The sequence below is a fragment of the Echinops telfairi genome, unplaced genomic scaffold (genome assembly GCF_000313985.2).
Source record: "Echinops telfairi isolate 266 unplaced genomic scaffold, ASM31398v2 ScPeMD7_3;HRSCAF=10, whole genome shotgun sequence".
Classification (NCBI taxonomy): domain Eukaryota; kingdom Metazoa; phylum Chordata; class Mammalia; order Afrosoricida; family Tenrecidae; genus Echinops; species Echinops telfairi.
This window is the reverse complement of record NW_022103899.1, coordinates 37,642,727-37,655,276: the sequence shown is the minus strand read 5'-3', so window position 1 is coordinate 37,655,276 and position 12,550 is coordinate 37,642,727. Positions and strand designations below refer to the sequence as shown.

General features: G+C 37.7%; 1 protein-coding gene across 3 annotated transcripts in view; it reads left to right on the top strand.

Moving 5' to 3' along the window:
* Positions 1–12,550, top strand: part of ERBB4 (erb-b2 receptor tyrosine kinase 4) — a 708,927-nt gene that overhangs the window by 410,388 nt on the left and 285,989 nt on the right. For all 3 annotated transcript variants that reach the window (XM_045295392.1, XM_045295397.1, XM_045295390.1), the window contains exon 14: positions 10,365–10,519. In XM_045295392.1, the coding sequence (XP_045151327.1) occupies positions 10,365–10,519 (155 nt within the window). The remainder of the gene's footprint in view (positions 1–10,364; positions 10,520–12,550) is intronic.

The following is a 12,550-nucleotide window of genomic DNA, read 5'->3' as shown; positions in this document are numbered from 1 at the left end:
TTTTTTTGCCTCAAGCTATATCAGCAGAACTATATTTCTTCTTTTCATAGTAAAGGGTTAAATTATCTTTCTAAAACATTACAGAGGTTTTTTTCCTGTTTTATTTTTTTTTCACATCTTCCCCCACTGCTGATAACTATATGTTGACAGTAACTCAAATTATCATGTTTTTTACATTTTTTGTAATTTTTATTATTTTAAAAATCAGTTATTCTTATCCAATAATATTTTGGGTTCAACTAATTGAAAAGTGGAAAGCTGAGTTGCTACAAAATCATATTAAATGTATTCATTCATAGGCTATACTTTTTCCTAGAGCCATTTTCTACAGAATAAACCTTTTGCATAATTTTGATGTTTACATATTTGCAACAAGCCTACAATTCACTGAATAAATACCTCTCAACTGTATATTTAAGATGGCTGCTCCAGCTTTCAAGAGTTAAAACAAATGTTTCAATGACCACTCCAGTTTTGAATAAAAAATGTGAATTATTATAACCCTCATGAACTATATTCACATTTCTAATGTCATAGACATTTATTGCATATCTGTTATGAGCTAGTTCTCATGTTAAGTGTCACAGTGACGAGAAGGCATCAAAAGTGTCGTACAAAATGAAAGTGAAAGAGAAGAATTTCTTCAAGAACTTTTGCTCCCCTTTGCCTAGACCGCTTGTACCAAGAATACGAAGTTGGGCGATTTGAAAGGACATCACAAATTCCATTTCATAGTTCAGGTGGCCGGTCTGATTTCAGTTTCTAATACCTGCCTGCAATCCTTGTCAATCTGTCTTCTACTCCCCAGTGAATGTCTCCATAGCTGTTTAAAACCCTGTAGTGATAAGGTTTAGGATCCACTCTACATCTATATCAGTCAATTAACATTAAAAAATAAAAATAAAAACCAACAACCCTAGTTCAAAAGGGACAGTATTTACAGGAACAGGGGTTTGGATTTTAACACATATTTTTGAAGGACACAATTCAATGCAAAGGACTAGGTATTTTCACATATATTTTTTTCCATTGTCCTTTAGGTGTTATTCCCACATTCCAATGGAGGGGGTAGGTGGTGGGGCGGGGGTTGGAATCTTGGTAATGAGAAGTGAATTATTCAATTCAGTACTGTCATTAAATTACGTTTCCGACACCCATCCTCAGACTGCTTGCTCTACGCCTAGGACTCTTCCCGTGTGTGTCTCATGCTGGATCTACTATGACGTCATATTGTGCCAGCAACTGACTAGTTATCACGTCACCTTCATTGTGTGTTGTTGTTTCTGCAGTTTATTTATTCATTAAATCATTGTGCACTTTGTTACGCATAAGATTTGAGGCCATTTATGTATTAAAAGAAACATAATAAAAATGTCTAAGTTAGTGTTCTTACGATTTAAAAAGTTATCTGCTAATTAAGGAAGAGTGAAAAATAGGCTTTTAATGAGCACATTTTGGTTCTGAAGTGCAAGCATGTTTTCCCAAATATAATTAATATCACTAACCAGGGTTAAAACTGCATTAATATTTTTCGTGGTCAAAGAGAGGAGAGCCCTGGTGGTGAAGTGTTTAAGAGCTTGGCTGTGAAGCAGAAAGGCTGGCTTTCAACACCTACGACCGTTTTCTGGGAGAGAGATGGGATACGCCGCTTCCATACAGATTACAGCCTGGGAAACCATACGGACCACTCCAGTCTCTTTCATAGGGTTGCTCGAGTGAGAATTGACTCTCCCGTGGTGTGCCAACCACCCAGGGAAGAAAGCCAGGCCTCTCTAGCTAGCGCGTCTGGAGAATCACAGGACAGCACCGAAGACAGCTAAGCCAGGAAACACGTAGCAGCTAAGGACAAACTATCTATTACGTCACATAAAGGACTTGTTGAGTCCAGATAATGGCTAAACCTTCCTTCCACACCAGCAGCCTTGCTTAGTGGATGCTTGTTTTGCCTGTTTCCGGCTCCACAACTGCAGCTGGGGGGATGTGTATGCTCGGTAGCAGGCTATGACTTGGGTTAGCCAAGAAGTGTATCTGTGAGACAGACAAGGAAGAGATACAGAAAGAAGCCATTTCTCATTTTTCATTTCTGGCATGATGACTTTTTCTTCTGCAGTCAGATTTCCCCACCTTGTCAATGGTTCTCTGATGATAATTGTTCATATCTATGTAAAAACTCTACAGTTTGCCAAACACTATTATATTATGAATCATACTGTGACTAGATTCATTTAAAATGTAAAGAAAGTGAACCTCAGAATAAGTAGAAGATTACATTCAATCCCGCAAGCCATACAATATAGAGCTGGAATTCAATGCTAGAGGTGTTGATTCCAAATTTGATACTTTTTACGTGTTTTGTTTTTCAGACAGCAATATTTGTAAATGTGATAAGGACAAAACATTTGCTTTCTAGAAGTATGAAAGATATATTGAAATTGGATGGTGCTACCTTATTGAAATGTGACAGAAATCATGGATAGGTTGGGAGGAACCGCTTTGGAATCATCCAAGTCATCTATTTTTGTATGCTTAGCGATTTACATTTGGTTTCCTTTCTCACTTTCCCTTTTGGGGAACACTCCAACAGAGAAGGAAAAGTAGAGACATTAGACTAAATTGCAGTAGACCAATGTATAGGTTAGAGCAGAAGCAAAAGAGGAAAAGATAGGGTGTGAGCATTATAAAATACATTTTATTAAAGGTAAAGGAGCAGGAATCCACAGAGGATACCAACGGTTCATGCTCCATCCACTAATAGAAAGATTTGCAGTTCAAGTTCAAGCAGAAGTGCCTAAGAAAAAAGACCTGCTACTGGTCTTGTTTTAGAACCCAGTCACTGGTGAGCCCTAAGGAGCACAGTTCCACTTAGAGAAACATGGCCTGCCATGAATGGGAATCACCAGGCTTGTGTATTTGCATGTGTCAGCATGTCTGTGTGGTTGGGTATTTATAGTAGCAGTTAAAAACCAGGCCAATAATTCTAAAATCCCAATATTCTAATTGTTGAGTGTCATTGAATTGGTTCCATCTAATAGCAAGCTTGTTACTAGTAGCAAGCTAGCTGATGATTCTGACTCACGGCAAGTCTGTAGAGCAGAAAAAGGTTGCCACCGATAAGGTTTCTGAGACTGTCCGATTGTTCTCCTGGAAAATGGCTCTTGCGTTAGCGCTTTCAGTTTGCAGCCAAGCATTTTGACCACACACCTTCAGAGCTCCTTGAATCTTTGAGATGTTTAAAGAACAAAGACCAGCAAACGACTTTATTTTATAAAATATTAGTTGAAGATCAAATATGTTTCATGAGTTTTTTATATCTTCTGATCTTTGCCTGTACAGTGTTTTACATGATAAAATCTTAGAAACATAATTGACAAGTGCTAATTCAAACAAATAAGCGCCCAATTGACTTGTGGTTTTATTCTTGTGTTCTGCGTGAAAACATCAGCGTGTCTCTTGTCTTGTACAATAAGCCAAGCCACTGAGCATACTTGCACAGCAAATGGATTTGTATAATAGATGGCACTACATGCCTAAGTACCCGTGAGCAGGTGAGAAAATTGGAAGCTTGTGAAGGATTCTTTTTTTGGTCGGAAATAAGAGCTTGTCATTAGTGAACTCTTCCTGTTGAATCGGGATGAAGGTTCCCCGTCTAGCTTTTTTGTGTTTTGGGTTTTTAGCTCAGGAACTCACCTCAAAGTAGTGAAATAAGCAGATGGAACCACACGAGTCTCAGGATTGGCAAGAATTTCTCCCTGATTACTTTTTCCTTTTTCTTTTCATCATTACTCTTTGTTAGCAAAGGAACCCTGTTTGTGCAATAGTAAAGCATAGGCCTAGTAACCAAAGGGTCGATGGTTCAAAACCACCAGCCACTCCTGGGAGAAAAGAGTCATGTTGCTTCTATAAAATCTATAACTAAGGAATGCTTCTGGGACAATTTTGCTCTGTTATATGCATTGCAATCCTCTCAATGGAAACTAATAACAATAATGACTTCATTAGTAGCCTCTAGCTTTAATTTATTAAATTCTTTAAAATATTACATGTCTTTACTTCTTGGTCTCCTATAATATATTATCACCCAAGTTACAATGTATGACAATTTTAAAAAAGAATAGTGTTCAGGGCTGTAATTTCGTTTCATGATGACTCTGATCCCCATGTTCCCAGCCTAATAAAGCTGTTGTTGTTGTGTGCCATGGAAGTGGTTCTGACAGGACAGAGTAGTACCTCAACTTTGGGTTTCCAAGTCTCTATGGAAGCTGATTGCCACATCTTTATCCTGTTCAGAAGTTGTTGTGTTAAAATCCCTTTGCGTGAACCAGATCTTTAGATGAGCTGCAAAACACTAACCAATACACTACCAGGGTTCCCACCTAGTAAATTGTTCTAACTCTTGACTCTTAAAATCTTATTGGCTACAATTAGTTAGGCTCAGAATTCAATGTAAAGAAAAAAGGTCCTCACAAGTGGCCAGTAGGTAATATGATACATGGTGAAAAGATAGACATTTTCGGTGATCTAATTTTGCTTGCATTCACAACCAACCCCTATGGAAGCAGCAGCTGAGAAGTAAATGCAGTATTGCACCAGGCAAATCTGCTGCAGACGACTTTTTTAAAGTGTCAGAGAGCAAAGGTGTCACTTTGAGGACTAAGGTGTGCCTGACCCAATGACTGACCCGAGCCATGGTATTTTTATTCACCTCACATACATGTGAAAGCTAGGCAATGAGGAAGAAGGACAGGAAGAATCCATGCATTTGGATTCTGGAGTGGGAGAATCTGGAAAGTACCCGGCCACTAGAAGGAGCCCTCAGTCTTGGAGGAAGTACCGATAGAAGGTGGCTTGGAAACAAGCATGGCTAGATTTCCTGTCATGTACTTGGAACATGTTATCAGGAGAGATTAGCCCCTAGAAAAGGGCATCATGTTTTGTAAAGTGAAAAGTCAATGAAAAGGAGGAAGAGTCTTGATAAGATAGGTGGGTACATTGACTGTAAACAAAACAAAAATCATGAAGATGGTGAATAGATCTGTATTCTTCTATTTCCACCCCATGAAATGGCAGTTTGGTTAACTCCAAGGGTCACAAATCATGGACCTTTGAAATATTCTTTGAGTTTGGGGAGCAAAATGAAGTCTAAAGGGGCAAGAACCAAGCTGTTTATGGATGGGGTAAGCTTTCTCAATATTTCTATAGGACAGCAATTGGGATTCTCAAAGACGGATTAGATGCAGTGCTATAATGGGGGCAAAAATCTCAGGGCATCTCTTCTGATCTTTTTCTGATGAATTCAGTTTTCAATTGTCATAACCTTATTTTTTCATAATAAATCCCCATGATTATCCTGTTTATTGTGAGAAAATATATCAGGATTATCTGTTTGGAGACCCTAAGAACAGTTGCCATTGGCCTTTTGAGCATTTCTACCCTTAATCCAACTCTTCCAATAATTCTCTGGGAAGCGATTGTTTTGATTGGACCTTTATTTGAAGGCATTCAGATATGGCAAGTGTGTTGTTACAAGGAGAACTTGTTAGAAAGGATCCAACCCTAATACACACCTTTCCTGATTTCAAACCATCTAATGACCACAAAAACATGTTTAAACACATTTTGTTTAGAATAAAATCATGCATGGAAAGCTGGAAACCTGGTTACTAGCAATAATTTTTGATCCATCCTCATATATTCAAAAGCACCTAACTTACTTATTTAAATTGTCTTCACTATGAGCTGGCATCATGATTTAACCATGTGGATGTAACCAGGTTTGGGAGAGTACTGGATCGGGGGAGGCTGATGCAACAGAGGAAGAGTCAGAAACAAACAAACAAACACGAACAGAAATCCTAAGAAAACATTTGTTCATAAAGTAACAATGAATTTCAAGTGAGTAATAGCACTAATCAAAACTTCCACATTCGATTCAAATTCTAAGGCCTGTTAAAATTCTAACTACATTTAAAGTAGTCAGTAGCTGAATGCATGTAAAATATCTTAGGAAAATATAATTGCCTTTTCAAAACTGGTTTCTATGTTCACTGATCTGAGGTATATATATCTATTTCTGGCATAGTTAATTAGTTTTATTTTCTTCATGTCGTTGGGATGTCCATTTAAGTTATTGGTCAAATATTAAGTTGTTTCTGAATCACAGTGTTCCCTGTGTGAAACAGAAGTAAACACTGCGCTGTGATGTTTGAGCCCATTATTACAACCAGTGTGTCAACCCATCCCCTGAGGGCTTTCTCTTTGACTCTGACCTTCTACTTTCCCAAGCGTGATGTCTCTCTTGTTTCCTCCTTGTAGTATGTCCAAACAACATGACAGGACAAAGCTGCCCCCTTCTGCCTTCTAGGGATCCTTTGGATTGGACTTCTCGCAATACAGATGTGTTGATCATTCTGACAGTTCAGGGTAGAATCAATATTCTCTGCTAGCCCCTGGATTCTAATGCATCAGTTCTTTTTGGCCTACTTTATCTATTATTCTGCTTTCACAGGCATACGATGTCATTGAAAACACCACGAGTTAAGGCCAGGTTCACCTTAGTCCTCAAAGTGACATCGTTGTTTTTGACACTGTCGAGGAGTATTTCTCATGGATTTTCCTGATGCAACACATCTTTGGTTTCTTGATTGTTGCATCCAGGGGTGTTGATTATGGATCCCAACATAATTTAGATCCTGGCAAATTTGTTTGTTTATTTGTTTATCATAATGTTATTTATTGGTCCAGTTGTGATTTTTTTCCTTCTCTGTCTTGAGGTGTAATCCACCAGGAAGGCTATAATCTTTGATCTTCATCAGTAAGTGTATCTGGTCTTTCTTAGCATAAAAGGTTATGTAAAATAAAAAAAAGATTGTATCATCCACATTTCAAAGGTTGTTAATGAGACTTCCTCCAGTACTGATGAACTATTCATTCCTCTCGAATTATTCGCTCTGTATGCAAATGAAATACGTTTGGTAAAAGCATGTAATCCTGATACACACCATCTCTGACTTTAAACTGCTTGTTCTGTTTAAGCCACTGCAGGTTTTGCATGAGCACAATGGAGTTTTCTGCAATTCACAATCTTTGCGGTGCAATATCCATAATGTGTTGTGATCTATACAGTTAAATGTCTTTGTGTAGCCAATACAACATAGATACTCTTTGCTTTGAGTCAAAATCTGCCTGACATTGACAATGAATCCCTCATTCCACATCCTCTTCTGAGTCCTGCTTGAATGTTTTATAGTTCTTTATCGATGTTTTCCTGCAACCATTTAAAATTATTTCTAGCAGAATTTTCTTCTGTGTGCTAATAATTATATGGTTCTATAATTTCCATAATCTATTGGGTCACCTTTCTTTTTAAGGAAATCACATGGAACCCCTTATGGTCTCAGACATAGTGGACAGAAGGATCCAAACCACCACTGCCCTGTGATGATTCATATGAAGCAGAGATGGATATTCCTCCCTCCTCCAATCTCCTTTGTCCTATTTTGCCACCAGCTGCCACTCTGTGGCCCACTCTACTTCTCTGTTAGGTTCAGAACTCTGCTTCAGTGGCCACACAGAACTCACAAACAGTACCCATGTGAATGGGGGGTTCGGGAGGGAAGTTATCAGTTTATAAACGAGGGTTAGAACTGATAAATGCCCAATAATCACTCCTCTCTGCAAGCCAGGCTCTGCACAAAAGACCTCAGCTTTACTTGTTCCAATGGCCAGAATTCTCCCATGTTGCCCGAGGTCCCTGCTGCTGCCGGGTCGGGTGCATTATTGTCACGGTCTAGTCATCCAGAGAGCTTGGACCTGATACACTCTGGGCTCTTTTTTTATGTGCATCGTCATGAGAGTTTCTGCTTCTAAGATGGTACATTTTATTGGACTGGATAAATTGGTTGGAGTATTGGTTCTTGATTACGTAGTATTTTCTGACATGGTTGGATGTAAACCCATTATATTTGGTACAATTCCTCTGTATTCCTTCCATCTTCTTTTGGTAGTTCCAATGTCATTCAATTGTTCATATAAACTTTCAATACTGATTCTTTCTTCTTCACTTTTTCAGCTTGAAAAGTTTGAGCATGCATTTCCTCTTCAGTTTTCTACCTCTAACTCTTTACACATTTCATTATAGTTCTTTATCTGCTCAAAACACCCTTTGAAATCATCTGTCCAGTGCTCTCTCTTTTTTATTTTTTACAAGCCTTCTTGTCAGTTAAGTTACTCTGTGTTCAAGGGCAAGTTTGGTAGTCTCTTCCAGCATCCATGTTTTTTCTTTCTTTCTTTTCTATCTTTTTAAAGACTATTGCTTTCCTCGAGTCTAATGTACTTATCATTTTCAGTGTAAAACGTGTCCAGTCTTCAGTTATTAGTCTCCTATATGCTAAATCTGTTCCTGCAATGGTTTCTATGTTCAGATGGAATTCAATGTCATATTTTGACTCTTGTGGACCAGATTTCATTTTCTTCAGCTTCAATTTGAACTTGCACATGAGCAGTTGATGGTTTACTTGGCAGTTGGCCATTGGCCTTGTTCAGATTGATGATATTGAGCCTCTTCATCCTTTTCCACAGATGTAGGCAGTATGATTCACATACGTCCCATCTGCTAAGATCTACACATGCTGACTATATATTATCGAAGAAAAAGAAAGATATTTTCAATGAATAGATCACTGGTCTTGCAAAATTATTTCATGTGATTGTTTCTATTTCTAAGGCCACATTCATAAAACACTAATCCATCCAGTTTCTTCATTTCAAACATTTAATGAGTTTTAGACTCCAAAAGATGTTGAAAATCTTTAATTTCTTCATCGTTGATGTTAGTGGCTAGTACATACATTTGAATAATGGTCGTGGGTGTACTGATATTAGCCTATCACTGAGAGCCTTGCATCTTAGGCTAGGTCTTGAAACGTTCCTTTGGGGGATGAATGTGATGCATTCTTCAACGTGTCATTCTTGGCATAGTAGATCATTGTCTGATACAAAATGCCCAATAATATTGTGTTTCAGCTCACTAATGCCTGGGATATTGATCTTAAAATCTTACATTTCAGTTTTTACAAATTACACTCTCCCTAGATTAAGGGTTTGTATATTCTGTGTTTTAATTAGTAATGGACATTTGCAGCTGTTTCTTCTCTTTTTGAATTATTCCACATCAGTCATATTTTCTGTCTTCCAAGCTGAAAGGTTAGTCTTTCAGCACTCTATCGGACAATCATGCATTTAAATATATTTTATTATTAATTTTATTCTCATTGATTATAGTATTTATTAGAAAATTTATGAAATAATAGTATAAACATTAAAATAGAAACTGTAACAGCTCTATTCTTCATACTCTTATTTATATAATCTTTATCTTTGACTCAATTTCTCCATACAATTTTGTTATGGTGTTTTCTGTATTGGAAAATTATATTCTGCATTTATAGAGTCCTCAGTGTATTTTCACAATTTACTCAAATATTTATAAGTAAAAATGATGTGAGAAGGAAAGCTTATTTGATATGGGCAGTAACTTAGGAATTATTCTATATGCTCAAATTCTCAATATTTTCATTATTTGATCATAGTAAATTTTGGAAGTTATTTTCTACTAAAGACCATAATACAATCAAATAAAAGTTTACATCTCTCATTTATATGGAAACTGATGATGTCTGGTATCTATTATATCCTTCTCCTCATTAACACTTCAGGAGTATTCACATTCTCCCAGTGATTTTAATGGAATACCCTTCGGGAAAATGTGCTTTTACCAAATACTGTTGCACAGTAATATCAGCAGTAATAAATCACAGAAAGAACATGTTGATAGCCTTTTGAAAGAGTCATTGGACAATTTTGATGATCTAATGATTATATTAGAATCAGGACATGGAATTCAGTTTACCCACTAACTACAGATATTAATAAAAAAAGAATTTCAAAAGCAGATGTGCTTTTCGAATGCTTTCTACACTGGCAGTGTATCAAAAATTAACTTTGAAATGCTCATTAGTGCCCTTTGTCATACTGTAAATACATTCCATTTTCTTCAGAAACAACAAACCCCCTGCCATTAAGTTGATGTCAACTCATAGTGACCCTATAGGTCAGGGTAGTACTTTGTCTGCTAGTTTGTGAGACGGTAACTCTTTACAGGAACAGAAAACCCTCTCTCTCTCCTTAGGAGCAACTGGAGATTCAAACTGTTGACCTTGTGTACCATAGTCCACCATGTAACCATTATGCCACCAGGGCCCAGTTCCTTTAGAAATATTAAAAATCCAGCGAAACCTCAGTAATGAAAATTCATTAATGCATTCTAGAGAAATTGACACCTGCTTTTCCTTCTTTTTCAAACCCAGGGACCTGACAACTGTACAAAGTGCTCCCATTTTAAGGATGGCCCAAACTGTGTAGAAAAATGTCCAGATGGCTTACAGGGAGCAAACAGTTTCATTTTCAAGTATGCTGATCAGGATCGAGAATGTCACCCATGCCATCCAAACTGTACCCAAGGGTAAGTAAGTTTCTTTGCTGGCCAAAGACTCACAGGGTTAGGTACAGAGTCAAAGTCAAACACTCCTCTCTTTATCTCTGCCACTGTCTACTGATTTTATAATACTCTCATACACCACCGCTTCTCTTTATATTTAATAGATTGATTTTAAAAGAACCCATTTCTAAAATAATATGTTTTAAGGAATCACACTAATTCACTTTAAAATATTTCCATTTCACCATTATCTAAAACTATTCTATAGAGACCTTCATGCAGCTGGTAACAGGTATTCTTTAAATGGAATGTAGAACTCCTCCAAATTTACCTCGATGCTCATGATACCAGGAAGACAAGATGGTAATTCTGATGTTACACTTATTAAAACTTTAACCAACCTTTTCAGCTTCCTTGTTGTTACAATTAGCTGAAGATGAGGATATATTGTTTTGATAAATATGGCTCTGAATTACTTCTTCAACAAAATTTAAACAAAGGTAGTGGTGCCAGGAAAAGATAAAAAAACACTGTGATGTGTATGTGAGTAAGTTGACATGTTCCTTCTGTTGAAGTCATTGAACTACAGATTATTCTAAGCTTTACTTGAGCAACATACAAAATTCAAGATGGGCGCACTTTTTTCTGTTTTTCCAAAAGTATGTATTATGCAATGAATAATAATTAGGTTGCCTATGATTCTTATAATGATTGCATGACAAATGTACATGACAGAAAGAAGAAAATTAGTACTTGATCCCGCAACCATCAACAATGATTTCTTAAAAGACCCCAAGACTTTGTAAGAACATTTCTCTTTTAATGCAGTTTTGAATACTGTCGCCCTCCTGTCCATCAACTTCTCGGTTGTGCACGCATGCGCAGGTGCAGGTTCCCTCGTGTGCAGCACAAATGCACTCATGATGCTCTCTGGTTGAGAATCATCTTAGGGACTTTATATCTGGCAGGAAAATGTGAGCTTCTCTGAAGAGATTTTCTGCCAAATTACTTTCTCACTGTTAGGGACTAGTGAAGACATTAAGCAAGGAAGATCATTTTCTGGAAAGAAGACGTCAATTTGCAGATACTGCTACAATATCCTGCAGGCCAAGAATCAGCTTAAGTCATTGTGTGAAGTAGCAGATGCTCAAAAGGTAAAGCAAGATCCTGCCATCCAAATGCAAATCCAGCTGGGAAAAACTGCCGCCTCATCAGGACATCTGAGCACCTAAATGGAGGGTACCGACTTAGTCGGGTGGACACTTTCCTTCAAGGAAAAGAGGATTTATAACCTGCTACCCTGGTGGCTTTGGGCCCCCTGGAGTTAAGTGCATTTCCTCAAAGAACGCTGGGGCTGCTGGGCAGGAGACTCTGCAGCAGAGGAGGAAACGTCGCCTGCTAAAATAATCTTCGCAAGAGGGTTTTATTGTTTTGCCGCTAAAATTAAACCAGTAAATTATTCAATATAATGTTGATGTTAATAGCTGTTGCCATTCAAAATTAGACCTTTTGCTGGTTTTGCAAATCTAATTACAATGAAGCCATTAGGGAAATGAAAGTAAGATCCAGAGACATAGTCAGGAGGGATGTGGGACTGCTGTCTTCAAAGCCCTTTGAAATCATTGCTATGCAATTAAAGAAAACACATCTATAGCGGTGGCAGGAGAAATAGGAGTCAATGAAAATCGATCTATTTATGACAGTAAGAAAATGTAGATCTAAGGCAAAAAGTAGGATGAAGGTGTCGTAGGGAACACATTTCTCCAGGTAATTTGGGAACTCAAAGGAAGTACCAGGTCCCAGTTAGGAACTCCACGCAAAGGCGAGGGAGCTACTGTGACAGCTCATTGCTGCGGGGTTCCAGTAAGGCAGAGTGCCGGTCGTGCACTTGGAGGCACGGTGAATGGATTCTCTGATGACTGATCTGATTCTGAAGATGGTTGTTTCTTTGCCTTCATTTAACTTCTTCTTCGTCATTTCAGATAAACTTCCTAGTATCTGTAATCATTCCCTTCATCCAAGTTCTGTGATCGCAGCCCCAGAGTAAACATTTGG